At 39.9% G+C, this 21,545-nt stretch overlaps 1 protein-coding gene across 4 annotated transcripts in view; it reads left to right on the top strand.

Annotated features, from left to right (window-relative positions):
• Positions 1 to 7,665: 7,665 nt before the first annotated feature.
• The window catches only part of DNM1L (dynamin 1 like), a 39,877-nt gene continuing 25,997 nt past the window's right edge, over positions 7,666 to 21,545 (top strand). For 2 of the 4 annotated variants that reach the window (XM_075503701.1, XM_075503711.1), the window contains exons 1-2: positions 7,667 to 7,901; positions 19,328 to 19,475. In XM_075503701.1, the coding sequence (XP_075359816.1) occupies positions 7,800 to 7,901; positions 19,328 to 19,475 (250 nt within the window). In that variant the 5' untranslated portion in view covers positions 7,667 to 7,799. Of the gene's footprint in view, positions 7,902 to 19,327; positions 19,476 to 21,545 lie in introns of all 4 variants that reach the window. The other 2 variants (XM_075503700.1, XM_075503720.1) reach the window with 2 other exon arrangements.

Here is a 21,545-nt window from a genome sequence, read left to right as displayed (position 1 = left end):
AAACATTGAGCAGCTGCTCAGTGTAATCTCTTGTGCACTGAATTCAAGTGGTGCTGTGAAGCAAAAATGATCAGGTAATTAGCTGGATCGTGACCCTAAGCATAGGCAACTTTGATTCTTTAATTGCTAGCTAAGCACATATTCAGTTTATGGAAGTGCCACTTAAACTGCAGCTACTCCTTTTCTAAGTATCCTTTAACAGACAGAACCATCTGCAGTTGCCTCCAATCTCCATCATATGTACACAGTAGACCTGTTTTGATTGTATCTGATTTATTCTTGGTATTCTTCTGCAGGTGGGCACAATGTTGCAGAGAAGACTCCCCCCAAAATATAGAGGGAAAAATTACTGTATTACTTGTTAGTTCCTGTCTGGAAGGAGTTGAGTACAAGAATTTTGTTCAGTTTCCACTTTTTCTTCTCTTTGCAAACACAGTAAACAAATTAGTATTTGAAATAAGCACTGATGAACCACAGAAAGTAATGCTTCCCTCTCTATTTACATAATTTTTTCCACTAATTTTTCTGATTATTTTTCCCCCCTGTGATTAACTCTGTTCCAAAACCATTATTTTCCTCATTAAACACAATGCAATGCCTTCTACATGGAGACAAAAATAACAGAATTTACCCTAAAATGTGCTTTAATAAGAAAACACAATTATAAAATTCAAACTACAGGGAATCTGTAATCACAGCTCCTACTCAATTCCTTTATATTAGCAGGCTTAATAAGCACTGGTATTTCTACTCAGTAGCCAATTGTCCAGGAGCCCATCAAGTACAGGGCTGGTAAGTAAGTGGTAGGCATCATCTCCTCTGGCTCTCCAAGAGCCTGACTAACCCTGCCTCATTACCACAGAATTGTTCTTGGCATTGTATGAGCTTCCTGACATGAGAGAAGTGGCATGCCTGTCTTTGGTAAACGCAATACTTGGAGCTTGTTTGATTTAAAGAAATTGCTCTGGAGGCTCCTGTGGTGTCTCTAATGACAAGAGGAGGGATCCTTATGATTGTGACCTTTTTGTCTTGGAGCCTCTCACCCTCTGCCTCCTTGGACCTGTGCACTAGGCAGCTATGACAATATTAAACGTCATCAGACCCGGTTCATGTGGTAAATCAGGACACACCTGGCTGCATTTATTTGCTTGAGGTCTACCCCATGTCTGTGTTGCTAGTTTCTGTTTCGATCTCAAAACCATAACGCTCTGGTGTCATGAGCAGGATGCGCTACCTGCTCTCTGTTTCAAACTGATAGGTTTCTTTGCATTACAGTATATTTTTCAAATTACTTTCCCTGATTTAAAGTCTTAAGTTATGAAGAATCTATCACATACCCTGGTAAGTGTTCCAGTTGTTAGCTTCACTCTGTAGGGTTTTGGTTGTTTTTTTTTTTTAATTATTCTTATCACTAGTCAGAACTTGTAGCCTCCAACCATCAGGATCTTATCAAAAGAATTCATCAAGAATTTCAACCACCAAATCTGTGTTTTCTTCTGAGCATATTTTAACATAGTATGCCCAACTCATTCTTCCAAACTCAAGGTAAGGGTCCCTGCTTCAGGGAAATGGGGTTTGGACTCTGATCGCTACTGAATGGAGGAGCCTTCCCACAGTGTGAAATTAAATGAAATGACCCCATGATGGAAGAAGATAAGATTTCAACCATAATTCTGTTTAGACCTATTGCCTAGCTATGTAGAACTACCTGCTTTGCCTGTTCTGCCTTACTTGCACGTTTTTTGGCTTGCAAAAGGGAATGCAAATCTTTCAGCTCAAGGCTTTGGGACGCAGCATTTACAAAAGACCTACCTTGCTTATGTTGTATTTTGGAATTTGGTTGCAGACTAGCACTAAGCTGGTCCTATTAACTGAATGCTCTTTAGTGGCTGAAGTGCATCTTGCAGTTCTGTTTCACTTGAAAAGACTCGCATTCACGCGCTCCAAGACAACTCCGTGATGCTAAGCAAAGCATGGTGGGTAAGACATCAAGTGTCCGCTCCAGAACTGCAACCCTGACCTGAACTAAAAAGCTTAAGATAGATGCACTTGAAGTATCCATTAGTCTTATACACAGTCTGTGATGTTGTAAGTCATATGTTCGATTGTTATCTTTCCAATTGAAACTTAAAATTGTGCCAATCATACTATAAAAAGCAGTATGCGCCAGAAAACATTTATTATAAAAATAAAAAATAAAAAATGCTCCTCTTGGCATACTATTTTATCTTAAAAAGAACACAGGAGATAGCCTTATTTAAAATATTAGATCCAGAAGTAGAAGATACAAACTCAATTCTGCCTGGATGCCAGCAAGTTTGCTGTTCGCTGCTTCCTACTTCCTTGGTTGGGGTAAGTTTTTTTCTTTTCCTTTCTAGTTATATTGCCTCAGCTGAATGCTAACTAAGCATGCATTTTGTTTTCCAATAAAAAGTTACTTTCTTGATAGCAGACAGGAGGTTATTGCCTTTATTCCCAAAACCTTGGTCCTTTAAAGTGAAAGGTCTTCATCTTAAAATTGGACTGCAAACCATCCTTACACAAGCAGCAATTATTTCATATTTTCTTTTGAATTTATTGTTATTGATTGGCATTGCTTTAAGAATGCACTAGCAGACTCCATGAGAAATTTACCCAGTGGGTGTTTCTGTAGTTAAAATCACTTTTCAAGATCCATTAGACAATATGTGGTCCATGAGATTGCTTGACTTAAGTTGACAAAAATTCTAGGGAAGAATTCCTTGGGTTTCACACCACCACCTGTTGATTCCTCTGTTTGTTCAGTAGCACACGGTATACAAAAGAAGCAAAAGCCTTCTATCAAAAAGATAGAATTAAAGCATCTACAATGATGTGGGGAAACACCAAAATACCAAATTTCCTACACTAGACTGCATAATGAAAGTGAGAAACAGCTTATTTATATCATCCATCCTTTGACTAACCAAGTCCTGGAACGGATGTTGAGGTTGATTGTTGGCGAGCTCATCAAATGCATGAGGAAACCAGAAATCTGCTGTTTAGAAGTTAAGAGGTTACCAACTCAGCACTACGCACTTCATATCACCAATCAATGCCTGGCCAATGACAAATTCAGTAATGCACCTTCACTGGAGTGGTGAAAATCATTCACTGAAGCAACTGTTACTATTGTGTTTGGTATTCCAAGAAGTCTGACTGCCCCAGTGGCGGGGGGGCCGGGGGAGCACTGTTGTACAGCAGTTCAGAACGATACAGAGATTATTTTCATCTCCAGCCAAAGCCTTTACCTCTATTGGCCTTGTCAGAAATGCTGATGTCTTACAAACACTTATCAGAATGCTTGGGCTTTGTTACTGATTGATGAACTTCAACTGCTGTGTTTGCCCTGTGGCTCTTACCCTCTGTGCCCTGCCCCTTCCCTAACTTGACACCTGCTTTCAGTTCTGCAAGCATGTTTTACGAGAGGCTGTGACACCCCAAATATTCAATGATTTAGTTAAATAATATCCCTGTGAATACAGTGAGAGAATACAAGGAACTCTCAGTTGTTTAGTTTGTCATATTGTCCAGCAAAGTTGCAACCCTGCCCCAAGATTATTTTGTTTTGTCAGAGACTGGGTCTTGGCACAGGTAACGCATAACTCGGGGATTCCTATCAGCACTTCCTATCACCTTCTTACAGCTAGCCGAAGCGTATAGGAGAGCTTGCTTTGCCAATTCAGCAGAACCCCTGGACTATGGATTCAAAACCTCCGATTTCTGTCTATTCTGGAAAAAGACCAAGTTTTAGAATCCATCATCTTGGAAAATCTGTGTAGAACATCCAAATGAAGGGTCATTCCGTCAAGGGATTTCAGGAATTTATTTATCTCAGCTTCTAATCATGTTTGCTGTGCAGATGTCTGGTATTAGTGCCATGAGAAAGTGTTATAGTTACATCTGTGATGAGGTTGCTCTGGAGAATACAAAAACACCATTCAATTTGGCTTCGCATAAAAACCAGGCTCTGCCAGACCCACATAATTGCTGTATTACATGGTTCCAAAAGGTGACATTACCAAGGAATAATTTACAAAAGTATTTTGCTAATAGTGTTTGTGCAGTAGTAGTATGACGATCTATGCAGCACAAATGTTATGTTATACTTGATACATTTCTGTATGGTAATCAAATATTTCTTTTCTAGACAAATACAATATTTCTAGGCAAGGAAATATGCTTTACTGAGGTGCTAGTTTGTGGTCTCCTCGTCTGGCATAAATTAATTAAATGGCAAATGACTTGTCCACTACTGTCAGTATGTCAATATAAAGAGACTCCAGCCGTCTGAGCAAAAATGGAAGCAGATGATGATGCAAAACTGTAAAGAAATTCATATCATGAGAAGAAAGACTGGAAATTTTGTTCTCCTGACTTCAAACATAAAAACAAGGAGGCTTATAATGAAATCAGAAGATGACAAATGTAAAACTGATGCCAAATTGATTTTTTGCACTATGCATAATTAGATCATGAAATTTACTCTCACAGGATGTCATTGGAGTCAAAAGTTTAGCATGATGGGACAAAAAAACTATTATATGGTAAATAAAGCAATCTAGTTTCCAGTAACATAAAACAGAAGAAATATTGAACTGTCTGCTTCAAATCTTACAGTGATATCAAAATTATTTAATACATAGTTTGGGGATCAGAATATCTTATTACTGCATTTTTATATTTTCCCCAGAGCGCTGGTGCTGGACTCTTTAGAGATGAGAGTCTCAGGTAGATTGATTATCAGGTCAGATTCAGTGTGGCAGTTCCTGTTTCCTCATGTCAATTAACTTTTAGTAAATAACCAGTCTGACTACTACTGCCTTTTATCAGATCTTTGAGTTTCTTGCTCAGTACAATACAGGTCAGCCATGGAAAGTTAGAGTTAAAGCTACAGATGACCATTGCTTGTTTATAATGTTTCTTGCTTTGGCACAGTCCTCAGCTGCGCTGAGGTAAGTGCTGGATTTTGTAAGTTGGCGCAGGACATGACACTTCATAGCACAGGCATTTCTGGCTCCCACTTTTTAGCCAGAAATGTACAACATGTTAAACTTTGCATTCTGATGTTTCCTCATCTTGTATCTTCTTTAGTCCTTTCTTCTTGCTTTCCTTCATTAATTCACTTCTGCGCTATGCTTCTCCATTTGGGTATCCTGCCCTTGACAGGCCTTTCAATATCTCTGCTGGGCAGGCTAGGTTATCTCAACTTGGTTCAGCAACTGATATTTTCTCTGTGTGCTTCTTGAAATATACTGATAGAATTCTAAGAATAGCCATACTGGGACAGACTAAAGGGCAAGCACACACAGTGCTTCTGCATGATACTCTCCCAGCTTCCAACCATTGTCAGCTCAGAAACATCCAAAGCTAGATTTGATTCCTACATAGCTATTTATTTACATGCAATACATTTCTCTTCTTTAAACCCCATCTGAATCCATTTAAACTTTTACTGTGTACAACATCCTTTGGCAAGGAGCTCAACAACCCACCCATGAGGGGCTATTGTCTTTGTTTTGTTCTGACCTGGCTCCTTCTAGTTTCATTAGATGCTCCCCAAATACATGTATTGGAAGGGAGAGTAAACAAATCTGATGCTCTTCGACCAACTCCAGGCTGCTAACGATTACACAGACCTCTAATACTCCCTACCCCTTGCCGTTTCTTTTGTAGAGTGAAGACTCCTATCTTACTTAGTTGGTCTTAATATTGAAGCTGTTCCACACCCTTTCATCATCCTTGTTGTCCCTCTCTGACACTTTTCCAGTTCTACATTCTCTCTGAGATGTCCCACTTCTGGCCTAAATTAAAATATAAAACAGGTTGCACTTGCTCCATTTCACAGTGGTGGCCATGAGGTCATATGGCAAAATGAAAGCTGCAGGAGAAAAGAGATTCCCATAGAGAAATAAGCTGGTGTTCTCTATCTACTTTAGGTGCCAGCAGCATCTATTCCTGTGCAACAGGGGTGCATGCTTTTTTTTTTTCTTCTTTCTTTTCTTTTCCTTCCAGGGACTCAAGGAAGGAGAGGAGATGAGGCTCCATGCTAGACAGGGAATGGCAAACCCTTTAGAAAGAGTATTTACTGTGTCAGGTGTACAATGCGGGGAACGTTCGCTATTGTCCTGGAAGCAGGAGAGGCAGGTGCCAAATGGCATCCTGGTATTAATGATCTCTGAGAGCGATCAGCTCCAGCACACTGAAAGCTAATGTGAAACTGCTGGAAAATCATGCCTGTATGGCTGTAACAAGAACCCCTCACCAACAGGTCATTCAGGACCTTCTTCACAAAGTTTTACATGTGTTAACTGTTTCTCTCTGTGCTGAATACACTAATTTTTGAGTTTCAATTTGCTTAGCCATCTTTATGCTTTTATCATGAAATAGTAGTCCTCTCACAAGCAGTGTGAAATTTCCTGGGCACGAATGAGAAACCTTGTTGTAAAGATAATAGACAAGAATGTATGTCCTTTGTGTGTTCTTTCCTTCAACATTTGAGGGTTTCAAGACATGAAGATGAGGAAAAACTAACTTGTGTAGAATAAGAACTTGAAATTTTTGGAAGCACTTTTAATCTGTTGGTTTACAAGAAAGGACAAAGCCAGAATTCAATTCGGTGCTAGCATATTCATAATTTATCTTTGAGAAAATGCACTCAAGGGAATGACGTTTAAAGATAAGGCAGCTTATTTGTTGTGATCTCGCATCACAAGTCATCCTCTGGTTTCATTCTATCTTTTCCTATGCAGCTGAGTATGAGGTCTCACACAGTTTCCCACTTCCCAAGCCCTGCCAGACACCTCATCCAAACCTACTATTATACACTAGAGTTAGCAAATTTCAGCTTGAGATTAGTTGACTCGCAGCAAAAACAAAAATATCCACAAACAGAATAAATACAGCAGTGTTAAATCTGTCCATTAGAATTCTCGATACATGAACATAAGTGGGAGAACATTCTTTCTGCTGCAGTTTGCAGGACCAGATCCTCTCCAGTTCTTTTCTCCCTGTGAAGACACCTCCGTAATGCTTCCTCCCTGCTCCCAGCAGTTTTATTTTCCTCCTCAGTTGGCTTTGTGAGACCAGATGCTGATAAGGCCTCGCAATTTGCCATTCCGCCCCTTTCTAGAGGTATTTGGGCAGCAGCGACACCATACTTAGTGAAGCAGTGGCGAGGGCATTGGGGGCAAACGTTTGTTCGTTTCCCGCTTTTCAAGGGTTTTCAAAACACGGTGCCTTGAATAAACGTTGCCGGTTCACGCTGCTTGCTAAAAACTACCTCCGGCAGCCACCCAGGGCAGCGATGAGGCCTGCCTGCCCCACATGGGCTGCCTACGGCGCCTCAACGCGCGGGCTGCGCCGCTGCTGGTGATCCCCGAAGGGGATCAGCTTGATCGTACCAAAGGATAGAATACAACCCGGGAATGGCTTGTAATGCAAGACCACGGCGACTACGCTGTCTGATCTTCAAATGCTTCTGGCCCCCGGGCGCTCGGAAAGCAGCAACTTCGCCTCCGCGGGCGGGAAGGGCCGCGGACTGAGAGGGCGCCCGCGCCCGCCCTCCTCGGGGCTTCTCGCTGCACTACAACTCCCATGATGCTTGGCGGCGCTTGCGGCGGCGTTGCGCCCGGCGGGCGCGCACAGCCTTCTGGGAGCCGCGCCGTGCGCGGGGGCCGGCGCCAATGGCGGCAGGCGGAGGGGGCGGTTGACGGGAGCCGTTGCCCGTCGCGCCCATTCATCGCCGACGCCTTCCCCGGCCCTTGCCCTCCTCCGCCGCTATGGAGGCGCTGATCCCCGTGATTAACAAGCTCCAGGATGTGTTCAACACGGTGGGGGCCGACATCATCCAGCTGCCGCAGATCGTGGTGGTGGGCACGCAGGTGAGGCGAGGCGGGGCAGCGGGGCAGGCACGGCCGGGGTGGGGGAGCGGGCCGCGCGGGCCCTTACCGCCCTGAGGGCAAAGTCGAGGCGTCCATCGCGCCTCCGGTGCTGCTGACCCGCGGTCGCCTCCGCCAAGGGCACGGGGGGACGCGGGCAGCCGAGGGCGGCCGGGGCGGGCGTTCCGGCCGCCCTCGGCTGCCCGCGTCCCCCCCGCCCCGTTCCTTCCCCGGGCTCCTCTGCCTCCTCACTATTTGCAATGGGAATGCCTCTTCCACCGCCCTCCCTCCCCTTCGCGTTCCTCGGTAGCGGTTTGAGCGGCCGAGGAGCTCTCGAGGGCTGCCGGGAGGGCCTGTCTTCCCTTTCCCGTGGCCCCGCGTCGGCCCCCCACGCCGGGGGTGTGGGTGGCGCCGCCCGCCCGGGGGGCCGGGGGCCCCGCTGCCGGCCCTGTGCTTCAGCGTGACCGCCATGGCTAGTCGGTGGCTTCCCTTCTCTGACAGCCGCCGTGAAGTGGGGGCTGAATAAAAGGGATGTGGTAGCGGAACGGCATCTTGCAGGCGTGGATCGTTTTTGCTTGCTGCGAGTTCTTCTGCCGTTTGGACCTCTTTCTTAGCTGATGATGGGGAATGAAGGTGAGAGGCAAAGCCAGCCTTCGTTGGCTGTCACAGTTATGTGTGCGTCTCAGCCCGATAATGCTGCTGCTGGGCTTGAAGATAGCTCAGACCCTTTCAGTTCTACTCAAATGGGATGCTGTTCTTCAGCAAAACTTCTGGCAGCAGAACATGTGTGACCAGAACTGCAGCAGTCATAAGGGAATTGAAAATGAAGCGTTAAGCACAACTAAAACTTGAAGTTAATGGATCTCTCTTTTTGTTTCTGTGAAATTAACAGTGTTTATTCAATGTGTGATGTTACTTGACAATAGCATGCCTACCTAAGACAGTAATACCAACTACTCTGCAGTCAGGGATTTCATTATATGACTTAAAACACATGAGTTGTGTGTTTAAAGCTTGCACATTGCTGAAGCATGGAATAGGTTTGCTCAAAGCCAACTACAGGGTCGAACTGGTTGTGAGGCAACCAGCTGTCATTCTGTTTTACCAATATAAATCAGATAGATTCACTGACTTTATATTAGCCGCTTTATAAAATAGATCTAAAATACTCAAATTGCGTGGGAGAGACTTTGCACTGGTAAGCTATATTAGGTACTTGCTATTTTTGTAGCTGACAGGAGTCCATCACTTTATGAAGACATTTAATCTCCTTTACATTAAAAATCATACAAGCACACTGGTTTTTTTTTTTTGTTTTAGTGTAGTTCTGCAACAGAAAGTACAAGGCAGAGGTGTGGCATTTTTCTATGTAAAATTAATAAAGTATTTGTTTCTGTTTCACTTCATGAAATGCATTGAAGTGGCTTTTTTTTATTTTCATCCCTTTAAACAACTTTGTCGTACTTAACTTTTTCGTAAGTGTGTACAGTAGATTCTGAAAGTTAAGACAGTATTGACATGCATTTGACTTCAACAGTCTGCCCATCAGTATTAATATCCATTCAGTGCTGTATTCAGTATATTCATAAAAACCCTTGAATTAGTGTGATATTTCTTAGCATGCCAAAACAAAGTCCTTTATAGACTCCAGGAAAAAATACAGAAAATGTCTAGCAAGCTGTATCTTGGTTTTTTGTTTTCTTTTTAGTCAGGGTTGTTGGAAGAATTAATTGTCTTTACTGACATGGTAATTCTGTAGATGGTATTTTGTGTAATTAGTCTTAAAATAATTTAAATTTTATTATTTTATTCATTTGAAGTTTAGTTTATTGTAGACCAGATTTCTGGAGATGTCTCAAATAAGGCCTTAGAGCTGGTAGTTTTCCTGCTGGTAGCTTGCTTCCATGGTTTTTTGAAATGTGCCTTGAAACAATCTTGCTTCTTGAGATATATGTGGTTAAGTGCTATGTGGCCTTTAAATTTGTCCACACAGCTGTTATGTTTGTAACCTACTGGCATATGCAGTCTTTACTTTTACTTCTTTGAATAATATTCACAATTTTGAATGTTGCACCTCCATTTTTCTTTGTAGGAAACAAATGCTACCAGTTAAGATTTCTGTAACTCTCTGTTAATTGATTTATGCTTTTATTTTCCTTCCAGTTTGCCTGTTGCTTTTATTAAATGACCTTTTTACATATTCAACAAGGAGAAGAAAAATGCTTTTTTAAGTAGTTTTTGGTGTTTATTTTTCTCACCTGTCTTCTGTATCTCTTCTCTACCCTTTTATTGTTTTGCGCTTGTGTCTTTCTTCAGTTCTCATTTATTTCTACTTTTGTGCATCAAGTTAATTCTTTCTTTTCTAGAGTATGTAGAACTAGAAACTGCTTATAATCCTTAATTTAGCTTTGAATGTTTTCTGTTTCCCATGTCCCCTTTGTCCCTCCTGTGTTATTTTGGGATTCATTTCCTACCGTCCTTGTGTTCTGAGCAATTGAAGTGTCTTAATTTTTCCTCTTTCTAGATGGATTTTGGTACTAACTACAAAATATTTCTCAGTAAATTTTACACAGTTAGATGGGCTCTTGCACTTCTTCCAGTGGTGTTCCTGTGGCTCAGTCATATGAGAATTCCTTCTCATTCTCCACATAAATACTGTGTAAGTTATTTCTGTATTCTAGTACAGGGTCTATTAAGAAAATTGAAGACTCTGTTTGCTGCTCATAGAACTTGGAGAACACCCTCAGACTGCCAACTTTTCATCACTATTTCGGGTTTTTTTGCTGTTCCCAGATAGGTGTTCTATTTTTTTTCCCCAATTCAATATTTCAGTTCCATTTTTAGAACTATATTACTGAAGTGCAAAAAAACAAATGTCCAGGCTGGGAGTACTATATAAACAATATTTGTTCAATAATGCTGTAATACCCAACCTTCTGGTGTGTTTTATACAAATGCTTTGTGATCCATACTTGTGAGGGATAACAAGGTGGTATTGAAGTGCCTCAACCAAACATGTTAAAACTATAATAAAAGGAGGCAAGGGGAAGAAAAGACGTTTGGTTAGTTACGGTCTTTTGTATGTTAAGGGCACATAGATGCTATCACAAAAATGAAATGCCTATACTACAAAAGTGGGCATGTGTTTTAGAAGAAATTCTAAAAAACCAACCAAACAACAAAATCTCTGCCTAGAGATGTGTAAAAATGAATTGCCTTTATTTTTTCAGGTGATTAATTCTTGGAATCTGTTTTGGGTTTTTAGAAGTCATTGACCTAGTTATTTACAAACTTTAGTGTCAGTTTTGTAGCAAAGTTCTTTCAATACTGATGTTACAAAAACAAGTTGTGGGCTTTATTTGCACGTGGTAGCGTTGATTCTAGTAGAGACATCATGGTGAAATTGTTCTAGCAACTAATGAAATTCACAATGAGATTTTTAAATGACCTTTCAGGTGTACATTTATATAGTACTTTTGCTCACTCTTCGGTTAATGCTATTTGGGGACTTTAAATGGGGAGGTGTACAATATTTAACATAACACTGTTCTGTTGGATGTTTCCATCCAGAAGAGCTGTTTTGTTGGCCTCTGTGATTGGTTCATAGATAAGCATTAAATTTATTTCTTTTTTTGCTGTTTGGAATAAGTATCATGTTTGATATTGCAACGCTAAACCAATTTTTGTTGCCAAGGAGGAGGGTTTCTTGATCTGAGGTAACAGATATTCTGAGCATTTGAATATGTATAACTGTATATTCTGTTAGGCTAAACAGTTAGAATGGTAATTTGCCTGTTAAGAAGTTGACAGCAGTGGGAAGTTAATGTATGGTCTTGGCTACTGTAGGAGAGAAGAATCCAGTGGATACTGTATCAAAGCATCTGGTTTGAGAGAGACTGGCATTATGGTCTTAAACTTCAAATGCTCCACAGAGCTTCTGTGACCTTTCCCTGTCAGGGAAGGTCAGAGGAACGGAAATTTAAGCCACTTCAGTTTATTCAATGTATCCTACATTGTGTTGGCAAAAAGCCAATATTCCCCCCCCCCCGCCCCCCCAGTGATCTTTCCTGGGGTTTCAAGCAGATGCCAAAAGAGATTTTTATGTACATTTGCAAAAGGGGATGTAACTAGAGCATAGTTTCAGTGCTGGCTATGCTGGCTGGGGAGAGCTTGTTTTTTCTCTCAAATGTTTTGCAAACTTCCTGGTTTGGTTTTTTGTTTGTTTTGATATCTGACATTCACTGTATTTGGTTTTGGGCATAACTCTTTTCCTTTTTGCCATCCCTTCCTCCTGTCAAATCATGCCCTGACTCTTCTGGTGTCTGTTTCAGACAAGCAGCAAAGTGAGGCTGACATTAATTAGCTGTTTACATTTACCAAACACAAGATAAATTTTGCTGCTAAAGTTACATAGTGCAAATAACATTTGGTGTTGTGCTGTTTCTTTTCTCTGATGGGCCCCCTCAGTTTCTGAACAGCTATACTTTTTAGGTCCTGAAGGCTTCTATGATTGGAAGGATGGCATTTTCACTGTGTCTATGTGCAGACTTTATATGAATTAAAATAAAATTATAGGTCTAACAACTGTGATCTCCTCATCTTGCCTTTGATCTCTACAGATTTGTAATATGAAAGCAATATTAAGCATCTTTTTAAATGAAGATACTTATTTTATTGTTATTTTGTAAGAGTGGACAGAATACACAGTTGTAGAAGGATGTGAATGAAGAGGTATTCCACACACACACTAGTTTTGTATGCTTCTTGCCAGGGTCCTGTTCATCTTGTGATTGGCAATTGTTTTTCTTGGAAAACCTGTATTTTAATTAGAACGAATGGATCTTGTATCTTGTCCACAGGGGACAGTACAAAGGAAATATGTTTTCAGGAAAATGAAGGGGAAGAGTATTAAAGCAGAAGGCCCTGGCGAATGTGTTTCAGAATCTGGAGAGAAAATGGCTGGGTAGTTCTTGGAAAAGATTTGTTCATATGGTAGCCGGAAGGTTGACTGGGTTTCTCTTATTTTTTTTTTTTTTTTTTAATCTCTGTTGTTTAGAACTTTTTAAATTTGAAGATACAAATTGGCTTTGTATTGATTCATATTAGTGAAAAAGTAATGAATATAGTAGTATAAGCGATACTATGTAAGGTCAGTCTATATGGCTTTGAAATGTGGATCTTCAAATACCACAGTTCCATGATCTAACTTCTCTAAGTTCTGTACTCGTTTCTAATTACATGAAGTATCTTTTTCCTAAGTGAATTATTGGATGACTTTGGGAATTGATGTATTGAGAAAGAATAGATCTGCAAATCTTTTATCTATTTGCTGTTGTTTGGCATGTATCTACATTTAGATATGGTGTAAATACAGGATTCCTGAAGAATTTTGACGAAGCTATGCAAATTCTGGCTTTCCTTACTACTTTTACATAAGCTGTCTTTTGTGGAGGGAGTTCCTGTGGCTTCCAGTTTCCTCCTGACTGATTCAGGAAAGCTCTCTATTCAAGTGAATGGGGAATGGCCTGCAAGAACAACAGTCTTGTAATCTGGACAAGATCTTTCACAGAGAAAATGTATTTTGCAACAGCCAGCAGCACATTATGCTGGTTTCACTGCTTTCTCAAGTTGGGATCAGCCTGTTAGCTCTTGTGCATCCTTCTAGAAGTATAATTTTGTTTCAGAGGGTGTCTTGCTCTAATTCTTTGGGACTGCGTATAACTTCAGAATTCTCTTCTGATTAGTGAATGTATTTTTAAATTTGTCGGCTGTTTAGAACCAGCCTAGCTTGTGGTGTCCCTAGTTCACATAGGAAAATCCTGCCACAATAGCTGTTCCAACCAAAGCAGTTTCCTTGTGGAACTTCTCTGGAATTGCATGGGTGCATTTATTTCAGAATAATTCATGTTTGCAGAACAAGGAAAGAAAAAAAATCTTGCTGCTCTTTAGTTATAGCATGCTAAACTCTTCCAGGATAGCTACTGCAGAGAACTTCTTTTCCGAGCACCTGTCTGGGTAATATTTCTAGGGATGAGACCCCAGCAAAAATGCATTAGCTTATATTTGCCAATAATAGAATTAAAATTTAGTGCACCGTATATATATGTATTACTAAGAGCATGATTTAGCCAGCCAGACTTTTATAATTCTTGTATCACAGAAACTGCAAAATTGCCCCATTCTGCTTCAGGTGTCAAAGTAGATGCATTGCTTTTCTTAAGAGAATTCTTCAGGAATTATGATGTGTCATTGAGAAATCTCTCTTACTTCGTGGTTCCTTACTGTCATTCTCACATGTTTGTTATTGTTGTGCCACTGAAAAAGTCACAGGGAATAGTGACATCACTGCCTTTTTATTTTCTTGTGCTGTCCTGCAGTAAATCTGTATTGTGTTGCAGGAGTTCTTTGCAGTTTTTTCCTATTTGCTCAGGTAATAAAAAATTTATCAGTTGTCCTATCAAAAGCAATGAACAAAGTTTACATCCCTTTTAACCAATTTTCTTGTTGGAAGTTCCCCAGTAGTTTATTGGACATGTTTCCTTATAAAGGTTTTTTTCCACAGATGAGTTATTTTACGTTGGCTCCACAAAGTGATTATGAAGTCTAAAGACAGGCAGAAGGAAGGCAGCAGATTCTTGTAAGATGACTTGCAATTTGTTGCTGCTGATAGAAGTCCATTATCATTTTAATAATACTGGAAATATGCAACAATCAACAACCTGAGCAAATGACTGTAAAAAATCTCATGGTTCTTGTGCATCAGTGAGACTGCAGGTTTGTGTTTATTGCCTTCTTGCTGCATGGACCTCCTAAGAGTAAGAGCAGACTTTGGCTAATTTACTGAGCTAATTGGTGGGATCCAGTGAGTCACAGGACAGTGAAACTCGGGGGACCTGGCATGCCTTTAAGGACAACCTCATTGGAGCACAAAACAGTAGTCCATACAAATGCTCAGGAAAATGAGTAGATGTGTAAGGAGAGCAGTGTGGAGGGAGCTCATGACTTGAGCGTCACCACAGAAGACTCATGCAGGAGGTACAAGTGAGGACAAGCTCACTCAAGAGTATAAAAATACTGCCTGCATATGCAGAGATGGTACTAAGAAAGCCAACATTCCTCTAGAGTTGAAACTGGTAAGGGACATCAAAGGCAACAAACAACAAGAACTTCCAGCACTGCATCAGCAGTTAAAGAAGAAAAAAGAGAAGCGAGGGAAATACAGGCTTGCTGCTGACTGTGACAGCTGATTTAGTGACAGTGAATATGGACAAGGCTGAGACACTTGGTGTTTTCTTTGCCTTGGTCTTCACCAACAGAGTCTTCTAGGCCTTTGTACCTATAGACAGGGCTCAAAGTAGAGGGTAACTGTCAATAGTGGAAGAGGATTGGGTCAGGGTTCTCTTTTGGATATGGAGAAGGCATCTTTGCATGCTGTTGGGTATAGGGCACAAGTCTTCTAAAATTAGGAATGCTAATGAGGACTTAGAAAAAGAATAAGAAAACCAGTGAAGTAAATGTTTGGGGTCAGTGTGAGGTTGTTCATAGTGTTACTTCAAAATTTTCAATAGAGTCTCTTCCATTTGGCTTGTCAACAACCCTGAAGTGTTTTTGAAAGTAACATCTCTTGCTGTTAACGAAGCTGGACAATTATAAAGTCATGCACTGCTGTCTGCTGCTTCTGAATTCCTGAAAATGTGGTTAGTAATACAGCAGGTTGCAAACCAAATTTTCTCATAAGAATTAGTGTAATGGATGGGAGCAAATGCCTTGTGATACTTAAGAAGTGTACACAGTTGAAATATGCAGGGACAAGTAAAGAAGAAATGAAGGATAGGGAGGCCAAAGCAAGATCATTAGGACTGTTGAACAGTAGAGATACTGACTTTTTGGAGCGGATCGCAGTTGTTACAGATTTCAGCTTTTTAATTTGTGAGAGTAAGTGCACAATCGTTTCCCTGTTATTCTACCCTTCATCCTTGATTGTTGTAGATTAACCTGAAGATGGTGTTGATAATGATGAAAATGTAACTGTTAAGGAGGCAGTGAGAAAGCTGGTAAGATTTACATCATATATACTGTCAGTATGTATTGAAATAAAATATTTAAGTCCCTGGGTGCATCATCTCTTCTTATCTTAGTACTTCTAGGAAAAACGGTTTTACTATCCATCAAACTCAGGCACTTATCTGTGCGACTGATGAAGATTAACAGAGCAGAGTGTTAAACGCTTGGCAATGGAAGTTTGACACAATGGTTAAAAAAGCAACAGACAGCAAGGAATTCCTATATTTGCCCTTTTTTTCTGAGCAATCTATATAAAGTCCCTCTAGATGTCACAGCTTATAGATATTTCAAATTAGGATCAGGTATGGGTCCAGAGGAAAACCAGATTGATCTGCCACAAAAGGTTAGAATTTGTTAATGCTTTTCCAGACTAGTCATGAAATGAGTTTATGCATTTCAGTCAGTGTTTAGAACCGTGACGAGCATCTCAATGAGACAACAAAACAAGCGTGATGCTGCTGCAGACCTATTCCTAAAAATTCTGTGGTACCTTTGGTCATCAGTATTAGTCTCTGTCTACAGTTGTTGTCTGAAGGACTGGCTGAACTGAATTTGTATTCTGAACAGACCCCATATCCCTCACTTCCCCCCACTGGCAGGAAAAGATCAGCTTTGTGTTTGCTGCTTTCCTTACCACGTTCCCAGACAATTCTCGGTAATGGACATGTATAGGGCCCAGATTAAGGAGTGCGTCATTAGATACTATATTAGGTTCCAAGAACAGACTGCTTTAATAAGGGAACGTAATGCAATTTGAAACAAATTTCCTGATGTGTGGAGTACTGTAGTGTCTCATCTAATGTATGACTTTACATTTGCAAAGGATCCAGATCATTCCTTCTACATCCAAAGATAACTGTGAGAGCGGTGTAAGACATAGTGTTTTAGTTCCATACGTAGTTTGGTCTGTTTGCCCATCTCTGCTTCCTGCAATACCACTCTTGGAAAGACCAAACAACAAGCAGTAGTGTGCAGCAGTTCGTCCCATGGATTTTGGTTTCCTGTCTTGATGAAGTTCTTGGTAAGGACTTCAGCTATTTATTACTGTCCCTTCTCTACTTGGATTATATGTTCAAGAGAAGCCACTTCATCTAAGTCTCACCTCCAGCCCTTTGAGAGCTGAGTGATCATTCTACCCATGTGTAAGAAATCTTGCTCAAGAGATGTTAAAAATATTTTTAATAAATGAAACCCTGGTGGTTTTGTTCCCCCCCCCCAGTGCAGCTGATGAACCTTTATCATGTCTCATCTTTTTGAGCAGGCATTTCATTTGTTTTCAGTTATGAAGTTTGTTAAGTAGTTTGTTGTTTGTCACTCTGAAATTTATGTTTTTTCACATTGTGTAATATCAGTAATTCTTCAGAAGTGTGCTACAACGGAGCTCTCTGAGAGGCTTCCAGAGCTAGATTGTGCTTTGGCCAGATTGTTCTTCAGTTACTCTTTGGTAAGATTTCAGTGCCCAATGTCCTGTCATAAGCTGCTTGTATGGAAGGTGCCCAAAGTTGATTGGAGAAGGTCAGCTGAAGAAGAAAATTACTAGGTACTTTCTAGGGGAACGTTATGAAGCAAAAAATCTTAATAAGGCTATCTTTCTGTTTCCTGTGACCCTTTCTGTTTCCTGTCATTCTCCGTACTCTTTCTAGGCAGTTGACCTCGCTGCTGTCAAATTTGACTTAGATTTACTTTGAAAAATATACACAGTCTGCATTGGTTTGTTATTCACCTGGTGAGACAAATGTCACTGTTGATAAAACACCATTTTTCTGTGCCATAAAGCATAGTTATACAGTAAAGTGTTACAAGAAAAGGTGGCTTTCATTTGTTGTCCAAACTTTCTAGGGGTTTGGCCTTGTATCTTATATTTATTTTGTGCTTCTGCATACAAGTCCTATTTTAATAGGTTCTAATGCTCTCATGTAATATGTTCCTATCTTGTCTTACTGCTCTAATAGAAATGTGCTGTCTGATAGCGCTGTGTTGCTTGCTCTCTGCTGATCTATTTTTCATTTTTAGAAAAGTCACTCAAGATGTCGCTAAACTTATGATAATTAAAAGATATTCAGCACTGCTTTTATTTCATGTTATGCTAAGTTATGTACGCATTTTATGATTTACTTGAAGTCTCAAATCTGTTCTTTCAGAACTGGTAAGCTGAATTGAGGTTGTATAGCAGTAACGCACATTCTAGCTGTCAGAAGCATCTGCTTTTTTTGTTTTGTGTGTTTTTTTTTTTAAGAGAATTGTTTGGTAGTAGCATTAACATAAAGCATTTCCTAGCTGATGGCAATGTTGACTTTCCAGCTGCAGAAAACTGGAAGGGTTTATACAGTTCTATTAAAAAGGCAAAATCTTATTGGTCAGACTTTCAAAGTATTAGGTTGACCTATCTGGGTCTACTGTTTATTGTTAGTTGTAAAATGGCAGTAGTTTTGAATCACTCCTAAAACCCATGTGTTCACAGCTGGTTATTGGACCATGTAGCCCAATTCTGCATTTTATACAAAAGTGCTACAGGAGAACATTTTAAATGTAGAGTCTCAAAGCGAATTTGTAATTTCAGAACCTTTAAGTATTTCACAACTTCTTACAGTTTGTTATTACGTAGACAGATGTCTGCAGTCAATACAGTTGTAAATGCTTATAAATATATATATATACAGAGAGAGAGGGAGAGACAGTATAAAACAATGTTTGTTTATATATTTAGAGTATAAAACAGTATCTGCACTTATGAAGCTGATAGAATACATTATACAAAAAAAACAAACTGAAAGGAATATAAGATTGTAATAGCTCTGTACTCAAGTGTACATAGTTAATATCTTTTTGTATAATGGTCCTGTTAGTATTAACATGGGCAGCCCATGTTAATACTAACAGAAGGTTGAATTCCTTAGGCTACAGAATGAAGTGTTACTGCAAGATGTTAGAAAATGACATAGTAGAAGACAGAATTTCCTTCTGAGCATTATAAAGAAAAATAATTTTTTCTTTTCCAAAAATGTTTCTGGAGAGATTAATATTGGGGATAGCAAATGTTAAATAGGATATTACTTTTTCTGAAATATATTATGTGTTTAATTTAGCCTTAAGAGATAGAAAATACATCTATCTACACAGCTTTTAAGTATCCCAAGCAGGTTTAGACAGTTACTGGTTTATAGCAGACTTGCGTCCTTTAGTGCCTGTGCAGTGTGATACAACTGTGTTGGATGCAGTGAGTCTATCAGATGCTCCTTTGGGCACAGTATAGCAGAGGACAGAATAGGGCACTGTTTGCAGGAGTGATGAAAGCAAGCTAAAACTAAAATGTTAACAGCATTTTGATGTTTAAGAAAATCATGTAGCTGTATTCCAATTTTCAGAGCAGTGGAAAGAGTTCTGTGTTGGAAAGTCTTGTGGGGAGGGATCTGCTCCCACGAGGTACTGGAGTTGTCACCCGGAGACCCCTTATTCTGCAGCTGGTGCATGTTTCCCCAGAGGATGGTCGGAAAACAGCTGGAGATGAAAATGGTAAGTGTGATCCAAGAGTGTGTTTTGCCTAGTAGGAAAGAGACTTTTAATCTTTCTTGTTCATCGGACTGAAAAATCAGTTGTTGTAACCTTAAAACTCAAGTGTGCTTTTTAAAATTTACTTGGAAGAAAACACAGCCGTTGTCACAGCTGTTCTGTCCATTTAGCAAGTGTCATGAAGTCAAAATCTTTTGGATATTCAAAATATCTTTAATGTTTTAAGCTTTCCTGTTTGTTCTTAGGAAACACTTTTGAGAAAAGCAGGCCAAAGAAAGCATTTCAGTTATAATAATGATTGTCTAGAGTGTAGAGAATATGATTTTTCTTGTGTTTGTTTTTCTTCCCCTCCTCTTTTGCTGTATAAATAAGGTTCTTCCTTGAGAGGATGAGTATGTGACTTTTTAGAAGGAGGTTAGGAAATACATAAGTTCTGAATAGACCGGAAGAAGAAGTGAAAACAACCTTGTAGTAGATGCAAACAGAATTTAATGGGCACGTTGTGTAGCTTTCAGTGCAGCCCAGTAAGGTAGCATCTGTGAGATTCTAAGCGCATCAAGAACAACACTGTAAATGTTCTGAAGCTGTCTAGTTTGAAGCTTGTGTCTTCTGTAGCTATATTATTGTTCGGCAGATCAAGAAACTGATCTCAGTTGTCCCTTGAGAGTTTAAACACTTGTTCTATACTAACTACTGCTCTTGTTCTTATGAAAGAGCAGCAGGGGCATAGCCACGTTCTGATCTTAAGGTAAATCTCAGCTTTTTGATGTAGACAGTAAAAAGTACACAGGCTTTTGATGGCATGATAAACTTGGGGCTATAATTATTAATTCTCATTGTGTTCAGATTTTTTGGAATTTATTTCTAGCAATAATAAGTCAAGGTATCGGAAGTTCTTTACGGTATTTGTTTTCTTGTAATATTTATAACCTTTGGCTTCTGAAGAGCAGTTACTAATATTGTGCACTTTAAAAGGTTTAAACTCCAATTTTCGTTATTGCAGCAAGCAAAGAACACAATTTGGGCTTATAACAATCAGGAACTTTCACTATGCAATCCAGGCTGTGCTGGATTGTGAGAGATTGTAGGACAATTCAGGTTGGAAATGATCTTGGGAGGTCTCTAGTCTAACCACCTCCTCAATAAAGGACCAACTCTGAACTCAAGACCAGGTTGCTCAGGGCTTTATCCAGTTGGGTCTTGAAAACCTCCAAGGGTGGATAATTTGGAGAGTCTCTGGGCAACCTTTTAGAAATGGCACATTTGATCTCTTTAATGGTTTTTATGTTACTTGCATTGTGCAGTGTATAGTTTCTAGTTCTTTTCAGAATGCTTTGGTTTTGAGTTGTAGGATAAAATATGATCTTGTTCTGCTCTGCAACTTCACAGGTATAAAAGATGGTTTTGGAATTAGAGTATTTTGAGTCAAGGCAGAGCCTTTCTGTTGTAGGTTGCATTTGATCTGGGGATTCAGATTTTAAATTTAAAATGGGATAATGATATTATTGCATAAGGATGTTGGGCTAGATTAATATTTATAAGGCCCGTTTAGATCTTTGGGGGAAAAAAATCGATATGTAAGATGTACGTGTTATAATCTCTTCTTGATGTTCTTTTGAGAGAGACGTGGGCTTGTTTGGTGAGAACAGACAAACCTTTATGACTTACCAGTTGCTTTTGAAATGCCTCTCTTCTCCCTCCAAAATTCAGGCAAATTGGGGTCTAAATGGTTTTGTAACTGATCTGGTTTAGCATATGTACAGATTGTGGTGTTACATCTGAGAAGATGGGATCAAGTAGCTTGGAAAGAAAAAAGATGGCAACCTCTTATCCTGGCTATGCTGTCTGATATTGTAATAAGTCACTGTACTATTACAGGTCATGTTTTTGTTTGTTATGAGGTGGATGTTGACGTAGGGTTGAATATGTGGTTGGGATTTCCCAGAGGGAAAAGGATTTTCTCCAGATGAGGGGTTTCTTCTTTACAAACTGAATATTGGGCAAGAGAATATCAGTCTTGGCATGCTGCCTTCTAAATGTGCTGGTAATGAACTGTCTCTGTGCACAGATACT

Source organism: Mycteria americana, chromosome 1 (genome assembly GCF_035582795.1).
Source record: "Mycteria americana isolate JAX WOST 10 ecotype Jacksonville Zoo and Gardens chromosome 1, USCA_MyAme_1.0, whole genome shotgun sequence".
NCBI classification, from domain to species: Eukaryota; Metazoa; Chordata; class Aves; order Ciconiiformes; family Ciconiidae; genus Mycteria; species Mycteria americana.
This window is presented reverse-complemented; position numbering and strand designations above follow the sequence as displayed.